General features: G+C 43.3%; 1 protein-coding gene across 1 annotated transcript in view; it reads left to right on the top strand.

The window, feature by feature from the left end:
- LOC126235131 (guanylate cyclase 32E) overlaps positions 1-25,781 on the top strand; it is a 954,039-nt gene that overhangs the window by 827,107 nt on the left and 101,151 nt on the right. Inside the window, exons 18-19 of the mRNA XM_049943867.1 lie at positions 173-285; positions 19,991-20,142. Of these exons, the coding sequence (XP_049799824.1) occupies positions 173-285; positions 19,991-20,142 (265 nt within the window). The remainder of the gene's footprint in view (positions 1-172; positions 286-19,990; positions 20,143-25,781) is intronic.

The following is a 25,781-nucleotide window of genomic DNA, read 5'->3' as shown; positions in this document are numbered from 1 at the left end:
GAACTGCTTGTATTAATGTCCTACATTAATTTATCATTACACGTGGATAGACTAGCATTGTAGCATCTTTAATTCTTTGTGTTGTGAGATATTTTGTTTCAGCGTTACAGTATTCGATAAGTTGTGATACACCTCTTAACCTGTGATTTACTGTTAATTGGTCTTTTTCCAGGAAGCCGAACATATTTGACAACATGATGGCTATGATGGAGAAGTACGCTAACAATCTGGAGGCTCTCGTCGACGAGAGGACAGACCAGCTCGTGGAGGAGAAGAAAAAGACTGGTAGGCACCCAACATCACTGTATAATCGTATGCATAATTTCAGTAGAGCGTAGTGATATACTTAAACCGTGTCAGTCATCGACTGGTGTGTGTAACACTGGTAACTGGATCGCCCTCAGAGTTGTATCGACATACTCATTCGAAGAAGATGAAACCCTTCTCTAGATGGCCTAACGAAAAATGTACTGTAATCTTGTTGCTGCCATAGTGCTAGGCAGATAGGAGGCGCCAGCTACTAAATATCTTACTATATTACTTTTTACTATTATTTTAATCTCCAACCGGCAGTATGTAAAAAGCACTCCGTCTACCATCGGGACCATCCGACCGCCGTGTCATCCTCAGCTGAGGATGAGGGTAGGAAGGGCGCGTGGTCAACACACCACTCTCCCGGTAGCTACGATGGCTTTCTGTGACCGGAGAAGCTGCTATTAGGCCGAGTAGCTCCTCAATTGGCATCATGAGGCTGAGTGCACCCCGAAAAATGCCAACAGCGCATGGCGACATGGACCGATACAAGTGCCGGCTGCCGGCCACGCTCGACAACACTTAACTTCGGTGATCTGACGGGAACCGGTGTATCTAGCAGTATGTACTAGCTGATAAAAAATATACGGGCCCCTGTATGTAATGCGGAATTGACACTAGATGCCCCAAGAGGCGGACCGACTACTGTAAAATGAGGCGAGCATTATTGTGTTGCACACTACTGGCCATTAAAATTGCTACACCACGAAGATGACGTGCTACAGACGCGAAATTTAACCGACAGGAAGAAGATGCTGTGATATGCAAATTATTAGCTTTTCAGAGCATTCACACAAGGTTGGCGCCGGTGGCGACATCTACCACGTGCTGACATGAGGAAAGTTTCCAACCGATTTCTCATACACAAACAGCAGCTGACCGGCGTTGCCTGGTGAAACGTTGCTGTGATGCCTCGTGTAAGGAGGAGAAATGCGTACCATCACGTTTCCGACTTTGATAAAGGTCGGATTGTAGCCTGTCGCGATTGCGGTTTATCGCATCGCGACATTGCTGCTCGCGTTGGTCGAGATCCAATGACTGTTAGCAGAATATGGAATCGGTGGGTTCAGGAGGGTACTACGGAACGCCGTGCTGGGTCCCAACGGCCTCGTGTCACTAGCAGTCAAGATGACAGGCATCTTACCCACATGGTTGTAACGTATCGTGCAGCCACGTCTCGATCCCTGAGTCAACAGATGGGGACGTTTGCAAGACAACAACCATCTGCACGAACAGTTCGACGACGTTTGCAGCAGTATGGACTATCAGTTCGGAGACCATGGCTGCGGTTACCCTTGACGCTGCATCACAGACAGGACCGCCTGCGATGGTGTACTCAACGACGAACCTGAGTGTACGAATGGCAAAACGTCATTTTTTTGGATGAATCCCGCTTCTGTTTACAGCATCATGATAGTCGAATCCGTGTTTGGCGACATCACGGTGAACGGACATTGGATGCGTGTATTCGTCATCGCCATACTGGCTTTCACCCGTCGTGATGGTATGGGGTGCCATTGGCTACGCGTCTCGGTCACTTCTTGTTCGCATTGACGGCACTTTGAACAGTGGACGTTGCATTTCATATGTGTTGCGACCCGTGGCTCTACCCTTCATTCGATCCCTGCGAAACCCTACATTTCAGCAGGATAATGCACGACCGCATGTTGCAGGTCCTGTACGGGCCTTTCTGGATACAGAAAATGTTAGACTGCTGCCCTGGCCAGCAGATTCTCCAGATCTCTCACCAACTGAAAACGTCTGGTCAATGGTGGCCGAGCTACTGGCTCGTCACAATACGCCAATCACTACTCTTGATGAACTGTGGTATTGTGTTGGAGCTGCATGGGCAGCTGTATCTGTACACGCCATCCAAGCTCTGTTTGACTCAATTCCCAGGCGTATCAATGCCGTTATTATGGCCAGAAGTGGTTGTTCTGGGTACTGATTTCTCAGGATCTATGCACCCAAATTGCGTGAAAATGTAATCACATGTCAGTTCTAGTATAGTATATTTGTCCAATGAATACCCGTTTATCATCTGCATTTCTTCTTGATGTAGCAACTTTAATGGCTAGAGTGTAGGTCGGTTAATCTGTCAGGTCATCGCAAGGTAGCATCATTTGATATGGCTACGCCGCCACTGAGTAGTTAAACAGAAGTCAAAATTTAAGTTGCGCTTGCCAGCTACGGTGTGCCCACACACTGGGGATGCTACATTATGATTATCTCGTACATACACTCCTGGAAATGGAAAAGAACACATTGACACCGGTGTGTCAGACCCACCATACTTGCTCCGGACACTGCGAGAGGGCTGTACAAGCAATGATCACACGCACGGCATAGCGGACACACCAGGACCCGTGGTGTTGGCCGTCGAATGGCGCTAGCTGCGCAGCATTTGTGCACCGCCGCCGTCAGTGTCAGCCAGTTTGCCGTGGTATACGGAGCTCCATCGCAGTCTTCAACACTGGTAGCATGCCGCGACAGCGTGGACGTGAACCGTATGTGCAGTTGACGGACTTTGAGCGAGGGCGTATAGTGGGCATGCGGGAGGCCGGGTGGACGTACCGCCGAATTGCTCAACACGTGGGGCGTGAGGTCTCCACAGTACATCGATTTTGTCGCCAGTGGTCGGCGGAAGGTGCACGTGCCCGTCGACCTGGGACCGGACCGCAGCGACGCACGGATGCACGCCAAGACCGTAGGATCCTACGCAGTGCCGTAGGGGACCGCACCGCCACTTCCCAGCAAATTACGGACACTGTTGCTCCTGGGGTATCGGTGAGGACCATTCGCAACCGTCTCCATGAAGCTGGGCTACGGTCCCGCACACCGTTAGGCCGTCTTCCGCTCACGCCCCAACATCGTGCAGCCCGCCTCCAGTGGTGTCGCGACAGGCGTGAATGGAGGGACGAATGGAGACGTGTCGTCTTCAGCGATGAGAGTCGCTTCTGCCTTGGTGCCAATGATGGTCGTATGCGTGTTTGGCGCCGTGCAGGTGAGCGCCACAATCAGGACTGCATACGACCGAGGCACACAGGGCCAACACCCGGCATCATGGTGTGGGGAGCGATCTCCTACACTGGCCGTACACCACTGGTGATCGTCGAGGGGACACTGAATAGTGCACGGTACATCCAAACCGTCATCGAACCCATCGTTCTACCATTCCTAGACCGGCAAGGGAACTTGTTGATCCAACAGGACAATGCACGTCCGCATGTATCCCGTGCCACCCAACGTGCTCTAGAAGGTGTAAGTCAACTACCCTGGCCAGCAAGATCTCCGGATCTATCCCCCATTGAGCATGTTTGGGACTGGATGAAGCGTCGTCTCACGCGGTCTGCACGTCCAGCACGAACGCTGGTCCAACTGAGGCGCCAGGTGGAAATGGCATGGCAAGCCGTTCCACAGGACTACATCCAGCATCTCTACGATCGTCTCCATGGGAGAATAGCAGCCTGCATTGCTGCGAAAGGTGGATATACACTGTACTAGTGCCGACATTGTGCATGCTCTGTTGCCTGTGTCTATGTGCCTGTGGTTCTGTCAGTGTGATCATGTGATGTATCTGACCCCAGGAATGTGTCAATAAAGTTTCCCCTTCCTGGGACAATGAATTCACGGTGTTCTTATTTCAATTTCCAGGAGTGTATGATGATACGTAACAGCAACGATTACCATGTAACGTACCAACTTGTACTACGTGAAGTTATTTGTTAACTCATCCATAGAAGATTTACAAAAAGTCAGAGTGGTATCTTAACTGAAAAAGAAACCATCATTGAAAAAAGGAGGAGGAAGAATTTCTACTGTTCGACCACGGCCTCTTAGCCCGGAAGTTTTAATTAATAAAAACATCGGCTGTGAAAGCCTACACACTATGAAAAAATTCTAATTTATGCGAATAATAATAGTACTATTCATTTGTATCACATCACTGTCACAGCCCAAACTACTATGTATACTTGCTTTAAATACAGTTGTCGTGAGGGTTAGTTACCTTTGAGACCGGACGTGGTGAGCTGGTGTTAGTCAAGAACACCTTAAAGCGACAAAGACCCCATTATAAACGCTGAGTTTGAATGAGGTCGTATACTATGGCTACAGGGAACTGGATTTTCCTTCTGCAGTACCGCATAGAGACTTTGCAGGAATGTTCGTGACTGCTGGCAGCTTTGGCCATGAGAATGTACGGTCGCAAGAATACAGGGCTGCGAACGGCCACGTAGCACTACAGAGCGGCAAAGGCAATCGTGTTCGGCGTATGGCTCTGGCGCATCATAAAGGCATCTGCAGGAGAAATTCGAGCAGCAGCTGGCACCACAACTACGCAAAGAACTGTTGCAAATCGGTTACTTCAAGGATAGCCCCGGACCAGACGCGTTCATTCCACTCACCCCAAACCACCGCCACTTGCGACTTCATTTGTGGCAAGCGAGGCACGTTGGAGGGCATGGTGGTGGCCTGTTACAGTCTCTGACGAACACTAGTTCTGCCACCACACCAGTGATGCACATGTTGGTTAGGAGGCCGGCCGAGGGTCTGCAGCCAACCTGTCTCTGTACTAGACACACTGGACCTACATCTGGAGATGTAGTTAGGGGTGCGATTCGGTATGACAACACGAGCGTTCTCCTGGTTACCCAACGCACTCTGACTACAAATGTGTAGGTCATTCTGGTGATTCGGCGCGGTGTTTTCCAACAAGAAAACGCCGGCCCACTCACCACTGTTGTAATTCAACATAGTCTACTGAGTGTCGACAGGTTGCCTTGACCTGCCCAATCACCGGATCTGTCTCCAATAGAACACATACGAGACGTCATCGAACTATAACTCCAGTCATTCGCAACCAGCAGTAACAGTCACCACATTGACTGACCAAGTGCAACAGACGTGGAACTCCATCCCACAAATTGACATTCGGCACCTGTACAATACAATTCATGTACATTTGCATGATTGCATTCAACATGCTGGCGGTTACACCCTTTATTAATGTACCAGCATTTCACATTTGCAATGGCGTATCTCGCATTTACATTGAAATGTAGTCTTGGAATGTTAATCACTTGAATATGTTAGCTAGACACCTAAATTTCATAACTCTGCATGAATTATTTTATGATTTTGGGTGCTGCGATTTTTGGAAAAACAGTGTACAGCACAAATTACAGGACGCATTACTCACATGTAGATGAAAAAATTAAATTATATTATATGAACATGTGTCTGGAAATACTTTGTTTCCATGTTATAACTCATTTTCTCCAACCCATTGCCCGCATCTCGTGGTCGTGCGGTAGCGTTCTCGCTTCCCACGCCCGGGTTCCCGGGTTCGATTCCCGGCGGGGTCAGGGATTTTCTCTGCCTCGTGATGGCTGGGTGTTGTGTGCTGTCCTTAGGTTAGTTAGGTTTAAGTAGTTCTAAGTTCTAGGGGACTTATGACCACAGCAGTTGAGTCCCATAGTGCTCAGAGCCATTTGAACCATTTCTCCAACCCATTAATCATGGGAAACACACATCAATAGAACGCACGAGCATACGACATGCAACTCTTTCTCACAGGAGATGTTCAATATGCCCTCCGTGGGAATTGATACATGCATCAAACCGCCTTCGTGGTGAGTCTCGGATGCGATGATACATCCTCAGAGTATCGCGTATGGTTTCGCAGACTTCCATAATACGGGCACGCAGACTTTGAAAATCTTGTACTGTTGTTCCATAATCAAGGGCTTTCAAATGCCCCCACAAATAAAAGCCCAAGGCGTTTAGGGCTGGAGAGCGTGGAGGTCAGGCAACTGGTCCATCTCTACCTATCCATGTGTCACCCAATCTGTTATTTAGAAGCCAACTAACATTAAAACTAAAATGAGGAGGTGCTCCATCCTGCATGAAGTACATGTTTTATCACACGGCTAAAGGCACGTCTGCTAATAGATCTGGTCGAACATTCTCTACGAAATTATGATAACTTTGTCCGTTGAGCCTGGGTGGAAGAAAGTGAGGCTCTACCAATTACCAGTAATACCGGCCCAAACACTGACATGAAATCTTTGTTGATGGCTTGCTTCAACAAATGCGTGAGGATTGACGTCTACCTACACATGACGACTGTGCAAATTCACATTCTGGGCTCGGTGATACGACACCTAATCTGTGAACAACACCGTTGCACAAAAATTTGGGTTATTTCCAAGAATGATTGCCTATCGAAGTCGCTGGGTCCAAACGATACATATCGAACATGCGTTCGTAAATCGTTCATGCGATTCTGGTGGTGGGCGTTATGAGTATGTTTACGGTGGTCACTACAGCAACGAGACAGGAAGAGCGCTACAGAAATACTTGTAATTGCAAAGGAGACGACTTACCTTCCTCGTCGTCGGTGTTGTCGTCATGTGGAAGTCCATTGCGGTGGTCTGGATGGATAATTTGGAAGAGTCGAACCACGTATTATTCCTGATACTGGTTCGTTTTCCGCACTGTCCGCAATGAAATTGTAACGGTGTTTTAATATCGAAACTCTTCTTACGAAGTTTTACGCACTTCGCACCACCACGGTCTAAACAGTCCCTTCTTTTCCTCGTCCGGTAGTACTCCATATTTGTGACAAAAAGTCAAACAATTTTCTACGCTGGATAAACATGGAATTAGATTTTTCCATGTGAGAGAATCAGCCGAAGAAACGTCATCAATGTCTTCAAATGTTTTCTGTGGGGCACCTTCATCGTTGAATCTACATCTACATGACTACTCTGCAATTCACATTTAAGTGCTTGGCAGAGGGTTCGTCGAACCACAATCATACTATCTCTCTACCATTCCACTCCCGAACAGCGCGCGGGAAAAACGAACACTTAAACCTTTCTGTTCGAGCTCTGATTTCTCTTATTTTATTTTGATGATCATTCCTACCTATGTAGGTTGGCCTCAACAAAATATTTTCGCATTCGGAAGAGAAAGTTGGTGACTGAAATTTCGTAAATAGATCTCGCCGCGACGAAAAACGTCTTTGCTGTAATGACTTCCATCCCAATTCGCGTATCATATCTGCCACACTCTCTCCCCTACTAAGTGATAACACAAAACGAGCTGCCCTTTTTTGCACCCTTTCGATGTCCTCCGTCAATCCCACCTGGTAAGGATCCCACACCGCGCAGCAATGTTCTAACAGAGGACGAACGAGTGTAGTGTAAGCTGTCTCTTTAGTGGACTTGTTGCATCTTCTAAGTGTCCTGCCAATGAAACGCAACCTTTGGCTCGCCTTCCCCACAATATTATCTATGTGGTCTTTCCAACTGAAGTTGTTCGTAATTTTAACACCTAGGTACTTAGTTGAATTGACAGCCTTGAGAATTGTACTATTTATCGAGTAATTGAATTCCAACGGATTTCTTTTCGAACTCATGTGGATCACCTCACACTTTTCGTTATTTAGCGTCAATTGCCACCTGCCACACCATACAGCAATCTTTTCTAAATCGCTTTGCAACTGATACTGGTCTTCGGATGACCTTACTAGACAGTAAATTACAGCATCATCTGCGAACAACCTAAGAGAACTGCTCAGATTGTCACCCAGGTCATTTATATAGATCAGGAACAGCAGAGGTCCCAGGACGCTTCGCTGGGGAACACCTGATATCACTTCAGTTTTACTCGATGATTTGCCGTCTATTACTACGAACTGCGACCTTCCTGACAGGAAATCACGAATCCAGTCGCACAACTGAGACGATACCCCATAGACTCGCAGCTTGATTAGAAGTCGCTTGTGAGGAACGGTGTCAAAAACTTTCCGGAAATCTAGAAATACGGAATCAACTTGAGATCCCCAGTCGATATCGGCCATTACTTCGTGCGAATAAAGAGCTAGCTGCGTTGCACAAGAACGAAGTTTTCTGAAACCATACTGATTACGTATCAATAGATCGTTCCATTCGAGGTGATTCATAATGTTTGAATATAGTATATGTTCCAAAAATCTCTCGTAGTACGAATGCTGAGCGCGAGCGCGACTGCCGTCGGCTAAACCATACATCAAATGGGCATCTGCCGTCTCTGAATTTGTGTACGCCGCCACTGCACGAGCGAAGTCTGTGATTAACTCTACGTAGTAACCAGTATGCTTGTAAGGGTCGTGGTGATTGCTGGAACAGTTGATGTTACCCGTAAGCAAGCAATGATGTACGTCGCATGGCAACAGGGACATGTAAGACAAAACACTGGCGGTGTACAACTCAACCAGACGCCACCAAGAGTGCATGTTCACCATGGTTGTAACGCTATCTTCTTGTGTGTTGTCGATGATAAATGCGTTGAAGAAATTGAGATGTAACGTGGAAACCAGGTGTTTCCGAACCCTCGTTCACATAACATAATTTCTTCGTCTACGTGTGAGGAATGTGTCCTGGAGGGCGTCCATAATTAAAGTTCCAGTTTCAAAACGCTGTAGAAAGAGGACCATTGCTCAGAAAGACGTCAAATTTGAACTGCATGTTGTTGACGCAGGGGGAAAGGCCATAGAAGAAGAAAAAAATAAAGAAAATTTTTCGTGGCCCATATTCTTCAATTCTACGTATTTACATGTCCTTGGAGATGGAAATGGGCTTCGTCTGTACAAAGAATGTTGTATACCATTCAGTCTCTACTTGCATGCGACCGAGAAATTCCAGAGCGAACGTTTGTCTTGCTGGCAGGTTGTAAGGTGCCAGGACATGGGCACTTACACGTTAGCTTACCAACATTAGTATTAATAATAAAGGGACTGGCAAGGGCAGCAGATCATGACCCTATTGAATTATGATAAATATGAGGCACTTTCGAGCAGTACTCCATGCATGTCTGCAGGATTGAGCCACTAACATAAAGCGTTGGTGAAAAGCGTCGGAAGCTGAGAATTGGGGAATGTAAAGTCTGCAGATGGCCGTAGCTCGCCGGGCCGCCGTGGGCGGCAGGTAGCGGTCACCGGAAACTCGGGACAATACGGCGCTTTTGGGGGGTAGCCCGGCAGGGAATTTCGTTTGCCTAGGGGCATTATAACCTACTCGATCAATGAGTGGATATCAGTGGAGGGATTTCGGCGATGATAGAGCGTTCGACATTGGCCGAAACTGAGTATTCTTCCGCCGCGTTTTCGTACGCTTGGGAGACGAGAGAATTGTGGAGGGACTTCGCCTCCAGCCATCGAGTGGTACGGACTTGGAGACGGCGTCTTGGCCATCGTCTTCGAAGGGAGATATACGGTCTGTATCGCAGCATTGCACCATCGCGTGTTCCGTGCAGATTTCTGCGGTTAGAGCTCTTTGTGTGCTCAGAAGCGAGATTTTCACCAACGCCCAACCACTTGCAACAACTTACCTAATATTCTCGATCTAGAAGTTATCCTTGCGAGGTGCTGAGTATTTATCAACGCAGCTGTCGGTAATAGGGGCGCGTAATTGCAAATTGTTAATGTGCCATTCTCAGGAGTGTGTGGGTGGACAAAGAGATGCACATTCTTTTTTTTTTAATTTTGTCACTTACGGGGAATATCAAATTAAAATGCCAATATCACGATCGAATTATCAACTTCATTGTAGCTAGCATTTACCCTGTCCCAGTAAGCGTTACATGTACTCTAGTCACAGCACAGCTTGCCCAAACGGGAAGGAAAGAAGGTTTGCAGTATTCTATGTCAGCGACGGACTGATAAGCTTACAAGGTCAGCAGGAAGAAACTCTTGAACATGGGTGATTTTGTTTTAATAACAATGCACTACGTTTCGTAGGATTTTATGCACCGTTCTCGCAGGCATGTCAAAAGTTCTGGCAATTCCCCGTGCAGTGCATATTTGCACACCACCGACCCACCCTTCCCGCACAGCTGTGGCCGCACCTTTGACAGATGTCAAGATGTCGGATCAGCTGGTTTCCTCCCTTTGCCACATTAGTCTTCAAAAGAACCTGTCTTTTCGAATTTCGAATTAATTTCCTCCAAACCCTTAGCAGACATCAAACCAAGAATCTATTTTCATACACTTGAGTGACCCAGTTCTTCTGCAGGACTCCTGGCGCACAGTCACTGTCCTTCACAGAGACTGTCATGTTGTGCGTCTCGGACGCAAACTGAGGACAGCAATGTGTCGCACGTCTGATGGTGTGCATATTCTGAAGCTACTACTCAGATTTTCGTAAGGTTTTTTGTGTCCCATGACGTTCCCTCCTTGTGTCAATAATATTCTGTTGAAAACTGAATTATTTTCTAAGCAATCTACATCTACATCTACATGGATACTCTGCAAATCACATTTAAGTGCCTGGCAGAGGGTTCATCGAACCGTCTTCACAATTCTCTATTATTCCAATCTCGTATAGCGCTCGGATATCTTTCCGTACGAGCTCTGATTTCCCTTATTTTATCGTGGTGATCGCTTCTCCCTATGTAGGTCGGCGCCTACAAAATATTTTCGCATTCGGAGGTGAAAGTTGGTGACTGGAATTTAGTGAGAAGACTCCGTGGCAACGAAAAACGCCTTTCTTTGAATGATTTCCAGCCCAAATCATGTATCATTCCTGTGACACTCTCTCCCATATTTCGCGATAATACAAAAAGTGCTGCCTATCTTTGAACTTTTTCGACGTACTCCGTCAGTCCTATCTGGTAAGGATCCCACACCGCGCAGCAGTATTCTAAAAGAGGACGGACAAGAGTAGTGTAGGCAGTCTCCTTAGTAGGTCTGTTACATGTTCTAAGTGTCCTGCCAATAAAACGCAGTCTTTGGTTAGCCTTCCCCACCATTTTCTATGTATTCTTTCCAGCTTAAGTTGTTCGTAATTGTAATACCTACTTATTTAGTTGAATTTACGGCTTTTAGATTAGAATGATTTATCGTGTAACCGAAGTTTAAAGAGTTTCTTTTAGCACTCATGTGGATGACCTCACTCTTTCTACAGCCTTTGGAACTGGACACCCTATGTGTATATGGAACTCTAATCATGGAAACATTACTTCCTGAAGCGTTTCGTTACCCATTGTTTTCCGGGCCCCCCACGCAGTTCGTGCGTGACTCAGGCTGAGTCGTAAATTTTACTATTATTCCTCAGTGGACTTGGAGTAACAGTTTTCGTTAGTCACTTGTCAATTTTACCGCATCTTTGTGTCACCTCAGCAGTTTCCGTATTCCTCCAGTTCTTTATTATCTGCGGAGCAAGTCTTTAGTGACACAGAATACGGAACATCTTGTGTCACTCGCCAAGTTTTCTTTCCCCGCATGTAAATCGTGTCCGACTAGGCGAAGTCGGCAGAACATGTAATCCTGCAATTCCTTCTCTGCACATTCTACGGTTTCTACTGTGCGGCAGATCACCACTCTTTGTTTGCCACAACGTTCAACGGGATCAGAAATAAGCTCCGTATTCTACCTTCTGTATTGTATTGTATGTTAACCGGAGGCCTAGAAACGACGGAGAGGCTCCGTCCCCGCCGCAGCCGCAGTGGTCCACAACCCCACGACGTCTACCGCAGTCCACATCATCCCTCCGCCGCCCCACACCGAACCACTCTTTCGGGGTTATTGTGCGCTTCGGCTCCTGGTGGACCCCCCACCCCCACCACCACCCCCTCACGATAGACGAGTGTAACCCGTAAGTATGCGTGGTGTACGCGTACTTGGAGAACTTGTTTTCACAGCACTCGCAGACATTATGTAGCTGAGGCGGAATAAGGGGAACCATCCCGCATTCGCCTAGGCAGATGGAAAACCGCCTAAAAACCATCCGCAGACTGGCCGGCTCACCGGAACTCGACACAAGTCCGCCGGGCGGATTCGTGCCGGGGACCAGGCGCTCCTTCCCACTCCGCCCCAAGCCGAGCTCAAGACCGCTCGGCTAACCGGGCGGGTATGCTACCTTACTCGAGGGCGAGTCGAAGCCCACGAGAAAAACAGGCCGTGGTGCATATGTCATAGCACGTGACGTTGGAGGTCTCACGATTCCCAAGAGCTGTGTCCTGCGGGGAGCGAGTAACTATTTCCGACGAATTTAGTAATTATTGACTGTCCGTTTAAATGCATGTAAGCTCTCGATTGCGAAGACATTTAGTGGGTACGTTTTCAATTACGTATTGATTTACCGTGAGCCCATCTCGGAGCCGATCGTTCGCGAAATGTGGCAGACAAGCCTGCTAGTGTGAAATCTCAAGTTCGTTGCAGGACCTGTATATCTCATTGGCCCCGCAAGCGGGTCCTGTGACGTCATTTTCCAACTCGTCACCTCCGTGTGCTCGTCGCATCACACTTGTCACCTGTTGTCGGGACAAGGGGACTCGACTCGCCCAGAAAAGACAGCGAGTGCACGAGTTCGCATGTACAACCGCTGCCGCACGGCATTCCCGCTACGTACGCAACCGTTCCGAAAGATATTGCCACTATCAAACTGTAAATCACTATTAATTTATTTCACACAATCATGATTTCGTCTTTATAGCCATTCTCAGGCGCAAGTTGGAACGCCACAAAATGTGCGACCATCTTAAATGATAGAAACAAGTTGTATACCAATGTATCGACTGATCGATTACCTGTGGGTGTCGTTCTGTTTACATATACATTTATATATACAGGGTGAGTCACCTAACGTTACCGCTGGATATATTTCGTAAACCACACCAAATACTGACGAACCGATTCCACAGACCGAATCTGAGGAGAGGGGCTAGTGCAATTGTTTAATACAAACCATACAAAAATGAACGGAACTACGTTTTTAACACAAACCTACTTTTTTTTTTAAATGGGACCACGTTAGTTTTGTTAGCACATCTGAACATATAAACAAATACGTAATCAGTGCCGTTTGTTGCATTGTAAAATGTTAATTACGTCCGGAGATATTGTAACCTAAAGTTGACGCTTGAGTACCACTCCTCCGCTGTTCGATCGTTTCTACAGAATGATCTGCCAACGTTGCTCGAAAATGTCCCACTGGAAACGCGTCGACGTATGTGGTATCAGCATGATGATGCACCTGCACATTCCGCAATTAACACTAGGCTGACCCTTGACAGGATGTTCGACGGGCATTTCATAGGACGTGGAGGACGCATAAATTGGCCAGCCCGTTCTCCTGATCTTACACCTCTGGACTTCTTTCTGTGGGGTACGTTAAAGGAGAATGTGTACCGTGATGTGCCTACAACCCCAGAGGATATGAAACAACGTATTGTGGCAGCCTGCGGCGACATTACACCAGATGTACTGCGACGTGTACATTCCTTACGCCAGAGATTGCAATTGTGTGCAGCAAATGATGGCCACCACATTGAACATCTATTGGCCTGACATGTCGGGACACACTCTATTCCACTCCGTAATTGAAAACGGAAACCACGTGTCTACGTGTACCTCACCCCTCATGGTAATGTACATGTGCGTCAGTGAAAAAGACCAATAAAAAGGTGTTAGCATGTGGACGTAATGTGCTGTTCCAGTCTCTTCTGTACCTAAGGTCCCTCACCGTTCCCTTTGGATCCCTACGTAATTCGGTGCTCTCCGATACACACGATCGAACAGCGGAGGAGTGGTACTCAAGCGTAAACTTTAGGTTACAATATCTCCGGATGTAATTAACATTTTACAATGCAACCAACGGCACTGATTACGTATTTGTTTATATGTTCAGATGTGCTAACAAAACTAACGGGGTTCCATTTTTAAAAAAACGTAGGTTTGTGTAAAAAAACATACTTCCGTGCATTTTTGTATGGTTTGTATTAACCAATTACACTTGGCCCTCTCCTCACGTTCGGTCTGTGGAATCGATTCGTCAGTATTTGATGTGGTTTACGAAATATATCCAGCGGTAATGTTAGGTGACTCACCCTGTATATAAAACGTTTTCGAAGACTGCTGTAAATTAACTTTAGTACATAATATGTATTCAGAGACTATTTAACAATTACACTGATACAGCCGAACGGTTCTAGGCGTTTCAGTCTGGAGCCGCGCGACCGCTACGGTCGCAGGTTCGAATCCTGCCTCTGGCATGGATGTGTTGATGTCCTTAGGTTAGTTAGGTTTAGGTAGTTCTCAGTTCCAGGGGACTGATGACCTCAGATGTTAACTCCCGTAGTGCTCAGAACCATTTGAACCATTTTGAACACTGATATGTACTCACGTTCGAGGTGTTACCGTGTCTGTAACGACAATACCATAAAGCGTGACATGAGGATGAAGTGCAATCTGTAAATGATCATTAATAATTAAAATATATCACAGAAATTAATCATAAGTTATACAACTCGCTCTTACCCCCTAAACACAAGCAGCAAAGATCAAATGAATACAGAAAAATCGTGCTTTTATGTCGGAACGATATACCAGTGACGATGCTCTGTGGCCAGTGTTTGTTTCAAGCAACTCTTACGTTTTCTCGTTGTGGATGTGCAATAAACACGATTGCAACAATTTAGGTTGCGTTGGACGAAATTCGTACGTTTTTCGTATGAAAGGTGGAGAACAGCGTGGAACGGACGTAACTCCTCTTCAAATCAGACACATTTGCAATTGTGTACGTTGCATCAATTAATTTTCGTCTTACACCCTTCACAATGTCACAAAACACAGCTTCGTTGAAGGCCATCTGATCCCGACAATCGGTTATTTCGCCTTACTAACGCCATATCACAGCAGCAGTATCGTGACTCATCTTGCGTACTAACATTAAGTCACGATTAGCCGTACAGTCCTGCATGCTACAGTAGGAGACAATGAGTCTACGAGTATCAAGCGATTGCAGCGCCACAGTTGTCAGGCTCGTCATACTCGCGCAACTACAGTGGGATCGAAGGAAGCCAGGTAGCCCTGATGTAACGGTGGTGCCTTGATTTGTGAAGTACGCAACCCGACACATTACATGCGTACTCGCTCCGTTTCTAATCCCCACGGAGTATCACATACGTTTTCCCAGTCGCCGTGTTTTCTTTCTCCGCATGTAATTAGTCTCGGACGGAGCGGACAGTGCAATTGCGAAAGCAACGAAAAAAGTAGGCCAAATTTAAAAGAACCCAAAATCCCCAAGATCGGCGAAGTTTTACGCGAATTCGAAATTTAGCGCCAACTTCATTGTGAGATGCTTTTAATAGTTTCCACAACGAGACTCTGTCTCGAAATCTGGCAGAAAACCCAAAGAGACTCTGATCGTGTGTAAAGTAAACCATTGCGAAGACGTGGTCAATACATTGACTGTACGATAACAATGGTTATGTTATTGATGACAGCGCCACTAAAGCACAGTTACTAAAAACGGTTTTCCGAAATTCCTTCTCAAAAGAAGGCGAAGTAAATATTCCAGAATTTGAACAACTGGCAACATGAGTAACTTAGAAGTAGAAGTGTAGCGAAGCAGTTTAATACACTTAAGAAGGGCAAGACTTCCGGTCCAGATTGTCTACTATTCAGGTTCCTTTCAGAGTTTACTGATTCAATAGCTGCTTACTGAGCAATCATGTACAACCTCTCTCTCGTAGAAGGATCGGTACACAGAAACTGGAAAGTTTCACAAGTCACGCCAATACCCAAGAATGTAAATAGAAGAAATCCGCGAATTACAGCCCCATATCACCGACGTTGATTTGACGTAGGACTTTGGAACATAGACTGTGCTCGAACATTATGAATCACGTCGAAGGAAACTATTTATTAACAAATAGCCAATATCATTTTTGTGAAACATAACTAGCTATTTATCGTCACGAAGTAACGAGTGCTATCGACAGGGGCGTCACATTCACTCCATGTTTTTACATTTCCAGAAGACTTTTGACATCGTTCCTCACAAGCGACTTCAAATTGAACTGCATGCCTATGGAGTCTCAGTTACGTGACTGGATTCGTGGTTTCCTGTCAGAAAGTTCGCAGTTCGTAATAATTGACGGAAAGCTATCGAGTAAACCAGAAGTAATATCTGCCGCTCCCCAAGGAAGTGTAACAGGGCCTCTGTTGTTCTTGATCTACGTAAACGACTTAGGAGACAATCTTTGACTGTTTGCAGATGATGCTGTCTTTTACCGTCATTTAATGTTGTCAGATGATCAAACCAAATCGCAAAATGATTTAGACAAGATATCTGCATGCTGCAAAAAGTGGTAATGAACTCTAAATTATGAAAAGTGTGAAGTAATAAATATGGGCACTAAAAAGAATCTGCTAAATTTCAGCGAATCGATAAATCACACGAATCTAAAGACTACAAACTCAACTAAGTACTTAGGGATTACAATTACCAATAACTTGAACTGGAACAATCACATAGATAATATTGTGGGGAAAGCAAACGAAATAGTGCAATATATTGGCAGAACAATTACAAAATGTAGCAGGTTTACTAACGAGACTGCTTACCCTTCGTTTGCCCACCCTGCTCTGGAGTGCCGCTGAGCGACGTCGGACCCGCATCAGATAGGACTGACGGAGGACATCGACGAATTTCAAAGAAGAGCAGCTCGTTTTGTATCATCGCGTAACAGAGAGTATCGCGGTAAGATACACGAATTGGCGTGGCACCCATTGAAACGACGGCGTTTATCGCTGCGGCAGGAACTTCTCATGAAACTTCAGTAACCAGCTTTTTCCTCAGAGTGTGAAAACTTAATGGTGAATTGCAGTGCAATCATGTAGATGTAGATCAGCTGACTTTCGCCTGTCTACGTACACACCTGACCGTTCTTGTTACTATCTCCTTGCGACATAGTATGTCACCTCAGTCTCCGCGCAATGTAAGTGAATATAAAATCGCTCGTAATCAGGTACTTGTGATAAAATGAAATAGCATCAAATTTTTGTCAAGGTTGCGAACAAGGAAGCCAAAACATCATTAAAAGCAATGCTTAACAGGGTTGCAGCAACCACTATTATCCAAATAGCTCAAAAAAAAAGAGTAAAGAGGGAACAGGGGAAAAACATTGTTACAAGTACTTCCCGAGGCTTCACTGCTTCGGACAGATATGGAACCGCGATAAGAAAATTTTATTTCTGGGTAATATCGCCAAACATACTTTTTTGGAACTAATTCGTAGTTTCCACGTGACACATATTCTTTGTTGTACGTTGCTAATGTCATAGAAAGCAACATCATCTTCATGTTCTGCCCCTTGTTTGTTTTCTGTTAGTTCGCGGTCGATGTAGTTTTGCTTCAATGCATAGCTGTCCATGGTGTGTCGTGACTGAAGTCGTGGGAGGGATGGGAGGAATTGAGAGAGTGTCGCAGAGAAGAGTCGTTTGATTGTGTTTGTACATCCACTGGCTAATTACCGCACATCTACACTAATTGACGAATATGATGATATGGTGTATGTTAACGACTTCCGCAATGGAAGTCTGTACCGTCTGTTCTTTCGGAGACGTCGAATTCCTGATTTGCAGAGTGTTTACCAAAGATTTCAGCATACTGAGTGAAACAGGTACTATTCCAAGTTCACAATTTTCTTCTGAACTATAGATTAGCAACGCGTGCTGAAACAGGAACACACTGTTGAAACAGCGCACCATAGTCCTGCTACCAGAGTATGTCGACTTTCTGCACGTATTAATGTCTCACGTACAGGTGCGCGACTGTCTTAAAAACACGCGTTTTCTAATAAATACTTTGTAAAACGCATGTACAGTTGTAAAAATTGACTGTACTGAATAATTCAGAAAATAAATAACAATGTGCAGAATGAGAAAAAAAGGACTTTACAAGTTTTAATGATATAGAAATTTATTGAGATAACTTACAGAAACGGTAGATGTGTTATTTTGAAGAAAAAATATCAAGATTCACATAAGAGTTCATGTGTCATTTTGTTTCTATGTGACTACTGTTCGTTATGCGGCAAATATCCCACCTGTAATCAAATTCTCCTCACTCTTGTTGTAGCAGATCGGTCGCAACTTGCACAATGGCAACGTAGATTCAGGTTTGCTGAATTGTTTCGAAAGGGAGGAACATACACATGGTCTTTCATGAAACCTCAGAGAAAGAAATCCAGTGATATCAAGTCTGGAGGGCGAGAGGGCCATGCGGTTTGTCGCTTACCGTCAATCTACCGAGCTGTGAAACCATTATCGAGGAAAACTGAAACTTCGGTTAGACAGTGAGGTGGTGCACCGTCTTGTTGGTAGTAAACAATCCCATCCCGGTCATCTTCATCGATCGGTGGAATTAAAAACTTCTCAACTGTATGCAGATACACATAACAGCTACAGTTTTCTCGATGGAGAAGAGAGGACCATACACTTCCACTTCGCTAAGGGGACAAGAGAAATTAAGTTCGTGGTTGTCACGTATGGGTTCCAGTATGTATGTGGATTTTCGCTATCCCATATTCTGCAGTTGTGAGTGTTACCACGTCAATGATATGAAATGCTGACTCATTGCTAATGATTCTTGTGTTCAAGGCTGTCTCGTAGTCCTCTATCCGATATAACATTTATGTAGAGAATTTCTCATGGGCAACGTTATCTGCATCAATAATGTGCTGTATCATTGCGAAACTGTATGGTTTCAAGTGTAAGCGTCTATACAGTACTCGAAAAGTAGTCTTTTGTGGAAAGTCAGTCTCGCGAGACGCAGGTCCCGCTGACTTTTGTTGACTGCGAGTATAGCTCTCCATAATCTGTTCAACACGCGGGCGAACTGGTTATTTATCATGTCGCAGTGTACAACCTGTCTCTACAAACTTTCGGAGCCAAAAGTAAATTGTAGGCCTGTTTGGAGGTTGTTTAGCATATTCGCTGCAAAATTCACACAGCGAGCATGCTCCGCACCAGTGAAAGTCGTCATTTTTATTTGCACTACGCTGGCGCTCCTAGTGACGGAATGGGGTACTGATGCACTACATGAATCAAGCTTGAGGTTGTTTGCTACAAAAAGACGCCTCTACCGATTCTATAAGTTATCTCAAAAAATTTCTGTATCATTCCAAATTTGTAAAGTTATTTTTGATTCACCCTGGTCATTAAATGTGTTCTATCTCAGAAGCAACTCGGAGTAGGGCACATATCCATATGAAATTTTTTGCTTCAGATGATTGCTCCTGTCATATATTTGAATACTGACCAGTTCTCACGGGGCGCCTTGTATTTGTCCAATTATTGATCGTACTGCCATAACCTGTTAACAGGATCGTATGTAGCTTAGAAGTTATCTGAAGCACACGTTTGTGTGTAGGCTTCAGTTGTCAACCTGCACCTCCACTATCTCACCGGTGTCGTTCAGGCACCATTTCCTATGCCCCTGCAGCCCCGTCTGCACGTATACGAGCCAAAATTTGTGCGCACTCTGCCCTTATGGACCTGACAGCATTCAGGGCGCTACATGGTGTCGGACGCTACCCCACTGTCAAATTCAAATTTTCTGCCAAACGGGTCACCTTGGAGTAAGCGTTGTTCCGTCTAAAATTTTACGCCGTCTAACATCGTTAGATAACATTTGTGGGCACGAGTTCCTGAAATAAATGTGCTCCTCATTACAATCCTCTAGAACAACTCAAAGTTTCTTGCTACACTTTTGTTACACTGTGTAGACGACAGTTGGCTACAAAAACTGTGGATCACCATACCTTGTATTTGCAGCTACAGTGCCATACTTTTGATTAGACTTCTGTCTCAGCTTACTTCTTACGGTTTCGTTGTTTTCGCCACCAGAGGCGCTGCTGTTCGAGATGCTGCCTCGCTCCGTGGCGGAGCAGCTTCGCAGGGGCCACAAGGTGGAGGCGGAAAGCTTCGACTGCGTCACCATCTACTTCAGCGACATCGTCGGCTTCACCGCCATGTCCGCCGAGAGCACGCCGCTACAGGTACCACCTACCTGCCTACAATATGGACGGATTAGCTTCTGTCCCGAAATCTTAGCTGTAGACGTATGCTTTATTGGACACCCACATTCAGCTGACAAGGGCACCATACGGTAACTCGATTTTTGTAATTTTTTATATTAATGGTACGTGAAGTTCAGAACTCAAATATTAACCCCCAAAAATCGCTGAAAGTCTAAAAAATTTTCGACTGTTTTAATAAGCAAAAGCTGTGGTTTCATGCCTGCGGCGTAGGGGTTTTAAGTTCGGTTCCCAGCTGATGCAAAATTTTAAACAAAGCTACCTTTCGTTCTATTAATTCTGTGAAGTTTAAAATGAATACACATGGCGAAAAATCAGTGGCGCTTGAGACTGGTAATAGGTTCGAGTCTCGTTTCGGTCATAATGTTCTTTTTTTCGTTCAGTTCTAATATTTATTTATTTATTTATTTATTTTTGCCTTTCAGTGTGTACTCAATTTAGCCATCGGTAACTCATAGTGACAATGTACACATAATTGAATAAACAAATACAGAAGTGCATATTTACAAGAATAAAAAGCTTAACTGTTACAGTTTTGTACATAATGTTTTAAAAATTGAATTGAGTTGAACTGGAAAATAATTAAAAGTGTCTTGGCTTACAATTCACACCAATTCTGAAATATCTTCATCAGCAAAACATATTTATAATTTATGTCATTAAATACGAAATACATCAAGCATATGCTGACAGGTACCTGATAGCTAATTTTATGAAACATACACGTCCTCTTATCTGTAATTACATATCGTAAAGGAAAAGTCTTTGTTTCAAATGTACATTCGTAACTACAGATTTTTATAAAAGACAGTTTAAATTAAAGAAACATTACGAATTCCCCCCCCCCCCTGTGTTTTTTACGCTTCATGGAAAACGCACCTTTGTTTAAAATATTATCTGTGCTGGGAATCGAACTTGTGTAAAAAAAAAAAGGTTCAAATGGCTCTGAGCACTATGGGACTTAACTTCTGAGGTCATCAGTCCCCTAGAACGTAGAACTACTTAAACCTAACTAACCTAATGACAGCACACACATCCATGAATGAGGCAGGATTCGAACCTGCGACCGTAGCGGTCGTGCGGTTCCAGACTGTAGCGCCAAGAACCGCTCGGCCACCCCGGCCGGCGAACCTGTGTCACAAACAGGGTAGGAGAACATTCTACAACACAGCCACATGACATTACATGGGAAATTAACCAATCTTCAACATATTAAAGACGGTCTAAAAGCTTCAAAGTCGATTTCCTCGAGAATTTTTGGGAGTTACATAGAACTAATTTTGATGATAGATACTTGTCCTGAAATTCACATACTATTAATACAAAAAAATACAAAAACTCGATTGCCATGAGACCCTCTTGCGAAACGTAATGCTCTTACCAAATAGAAATTGCACCGAATACAGACACCATTTCGGATGGTAGAAAAATCGTAAATATTTCGTTCATCCGCAATAAAGAGAGATACTCAATTTTGTTTCGACATCTGTTTTAGTAATTAGCTAGTTCACCGGTTGCAATTCGATCGCATCGTGTAAATTGCGTACGAAAGTGAAATATTGGGATCTACATGGTACTTCCGTGACGATGCTCCAAACTCTCACGGATAGTGAAGAATGGCAAATTTTATACAAGGGAAATGCTGGTCTGGAAACAACTAAGTGACCATGACCACGAGAAAACTTCAAATTCGCCAAATTCTTCGAACTATGAGAAAAATCCAAGTAGACATTTTTTGTCTAATTGATAACACTTTCGCTATTTTGACTGCTTTCATATTTTCTTTTGGACTCTCTTGCATTTTCGACTCGATAGCTATTTTCAAGCAATTCTTTACTATCCTAAAAGAATTAGGTTGCCTCTTAAGAAAATAACGTTCTTCACAACTTATGTAGCATGCACAGTGACTCAGTTCCTTAGGATAATAACGATAATCAACTGCATTGACTAAACAAGAGTTTAAAAGTAAGAGTAATTTGTTAACAGGAAATATGGATAAGTGCAAAATCCACAAGGACTGAAATAAAACCTAATTCACAAATACTGAAAACCACTTGAACGTACATTCACTGTTAAAAACGAGGAACTTAAAACTTAAATAAACTTCCTGAACAAAAAAATATAATAACAACAAGTCAGCAAGGAATAAGCTTTACCAACTATCATCCTTTTGATACAGAAGAATTCAGCACATTTAAGCCAAAGCCAGGAAAAAAAGCTGCGAATAATGTATCTTTATTTGGAATAGGTTTCGTTGTAAACAAAAACATATTAAATTCAGTAATAGAATTTAAATCCATTAATGAAAGATTTTTGAAATTAACATTTAAATCATCGAAGTTGACACTGTTTTAAATATATGTGCGCCAATAAATGAAAAGAGCAGAACAAAGAAAGAGCAAATTGAACATTCTGAACTAAATGTGAAAAACACCTTAGACAATAGTCCATTGACAAATATAGCAATACTACTTTGAGACTTTAATGCATAAACTGGCAAAAAACGTCATCACAGTGCAATAGCAAGGAACTGCCTTACTCCTAAAACAACAGAGGCCGACAGTGAGAGACTCAAGTCTCCACATATGGAGACTTGTGGTGAAAAATACCTCTATCGTGATGCAATAAGTACACAGTCTGCAATGGAGGTACTCAGTGTGAAAGTAGCCAAGAGTGGCGTTTTGGATTCAGACCACTACAATTCGAGCATTAATTACGGAGTCCGCCAGTACTTGGAGAAAAGAATCAATAACAACATGAAGAGTCTGACACAAGCAAATTTAAGGAAGAAAATTTCAAAATGATTTTGGAAAGAAGGATATGTAGTTCTTGGGAAAAATTTCGAAAAGACGTTACTCAGACTGCGGAATGAACTATTTGTGTTAAAAAGAAATGGAAACTTACATGATGGAATAATGATTGCGATGAGTTAATTACAACAAGAAATCTGGAATATTTGGATTGCAAATAAAAACAGTAAGAACACTGGAACGTTTATAGAAGCCGTGCCTCAAAAGGTCTTAAAAAGTCAGAATACAATACATAAAAAATCAACTGACGTCAGTTAAGTTATATTTTATGTAGAACAACACAAGGGACTTTTGTAACGTGTTACAAAGTAGTTTAAGTACACACCACAAAGTGTGCAGTTTATAGAGCCAAATACTTGGAAAACTGCATAAAATAACGCAGAGAACTGAAGAGCACTTGTGTACTACTTCAAAGAACTACATATGAAGTACGTAACTGTGATCCAACAAAAGAAGAATTTAATTTTGATAACCAAACGCAACTGCACTCAGACTCAGTATCAGCAACGAAAGAAGTCAGAGGAATCACAAAATAACTTAAAAATAACAGATGATCAGGAGACGACATCACAGTTGCTGGATTGTCGAAACACTCTAGTGAAAACATTATCATTTATGATGTCTGGACAATTAAGACTTTGCTATCAGAATTGGCCTTGGCATAATAAACCAACGAAATAAGAAAAAGAAATGACATCATAACAATATAAGAGGAATCTGCCTCTTGTCCGACATTTCTGAAGAGAGCTGAACGAGAGGAACGTAGTAGAAATTAGGAAAATATTAAACTTGAAATAGGTGATAACTTTTGTAGATTTGGAAAAGGCCTATGACACAATCGATAGATATGCACTAATCAGCGTTACAAAGGAACTGAGACTCAATTATAAAATAACAGAAATAATTTAAGAAACTTTATCGAACAAATCATCGAAAGTAAAACATTCGAAAGAACTGTTAAAAACTTTTGAAATAAAGTCAGGTGTAACACAAGAAGATCGTTTGTTACCTCTAGTTTTCAACGGTGGATTAGAGAGGGTAACTAGAGAGTGCAAGATATCCATCAATACTAAGGATATTCTACTAGAAATACAACGAAATAAAATCACGATATATTTTCTGTCTTTTACAGACGACAGGCGTTAATAACTGACTCACTAGATAGGTCAACGAACAACTCACAGAATTATAGAAACAAGCAGTCAAAGTAGGACTAAACAAATCATTTGAAAATGCATATTTCATGGGAAGTATCAGTGCTACCCCAAAAATTTTGAAATTCATAACAACACAATGTTTGAAACAAATTATTTTAAATATCTAGGAGAACGTATAATGAGCCATACAAAAAAAACAGCTATAGAAAATAGAGGATATGAAATGGAAAGGGTATTCCGTATCAGACGTATAACGAAGAATATTTGTCTCAGAACATAAAACTGAGACGCTATCGAACAGTGGTAGGGCCTGAAATACTGTATGCAGGCGCAACACTTAAAATAACGAGATTTGGGTACCTTGAAAAACTGGAAAAAGTTCAAAGAAGAATTCTAAGGGAAAATTTGGGACCTAAACGTAATAATAATGCAGAATGCGAATTAGGAGTGCAAAGAAAAATTAGGAGATCAAAGAAAATTAAATATAAAGAAGCAAAGCCAAAGATGATTTTTCATACCCGTCCTGCCCCCCACACCCCACCCCCAGTCAAAAAAGGCGTTATTTGAATTAATAAATACAGAGGAAAAGACCTTAATTAATGTACACAGAGAAGAAAAACGAAATTAGTTGGACAGCTAATTCGACATACCAGCTTCATATAAAACGTCTTAGGAGATAAATTCTGGGAAAAAACAAAAGGCAATCCTATTATACGCGTATCACGAAGTTTATCAGTGGTGTAAACTGCAGCAACTACAACCAGATGGTAAAGGTGGCGACGGACAGAGGAGCATGGCTGTGTCAACAAGAAGTTTTTCTGTTGTGTCTGATGAATATGCCAACTCACATACTGTTCATTTCTAGTCTAGTAAAGACTGACTCAATTGACTGTTATTTAAAAAGGAGAAATATGTGACTTAAAATTTTCAGCGTACATATGTCTGTTGTAGTAATTTTAAAATCATGTAGTTATCTTATATTTTTAATGTTTTTAGTAAACTATATATATTTTCTTAATGTTCTCGAATGGAAAGCAGTAATGCAGCGCTACCAGTACTATCGCCGCCTTTACAGACGATGGAGAGACATAACAATATAGGAAGAATATGTCCTCCGTCAACCCTGAAATATTTGCATCATTATTGTGAAAACACCCTTCTAATGTATTTGCCCAACTGAGCCATTCTCCTCCTCTAATATCGTCATATTAATCTCTACAGCTGTTTCTTCTATCCACGACATGGGTACATCGACATAATTTCTCGTCTAATTTCGAAGTATCAACAATAATTTCTATTTCAAAGAACCAGTCATTTTCGCGTTAGAATGGAACACAATGACATGCTGAGTATATACTACTGATGAAGACTGCTACTGTTCCCTAGACTCTAATGATAGAGAACTGTTAGCTTACGTACGCAAATCTTTCGCATTAGAAAACAGTAGTGTAAACCTGGCCCACTTCTCTTCTTTGAAGTATTGAAAGTTCTTAAGATACTGTGCTTCTGAAAATATTGGACTTGGTTACGATATTAATGACTATCTGTCTTGAAACCACTGTATGCCAAACACTATTAACTAATCTCTCCTAATTGTTTGATTTTGGTATTTTCAGTAAAAATAGTTTTATTA

Source organism: Schistocerca nitens, chromosome 1, assembly GCF_023898315.1.
Source record: "Schistocerca nitens isolate TAMUIC-IGC-003100 chromosome 1, iqSchNite1.1, whole genome shotgun sequence".
Taxonomy (NCBI): Eukaryota; Metazoa; Arthropoda; class Insecta; order Orthoptera; family Acrididae; genus Schistocerca; species Schistocerca nitens.
Note: the sequence above shows the minus strand (reverse complement) of the source record. Positions and strands in the feature narration are given on the sequence as shown.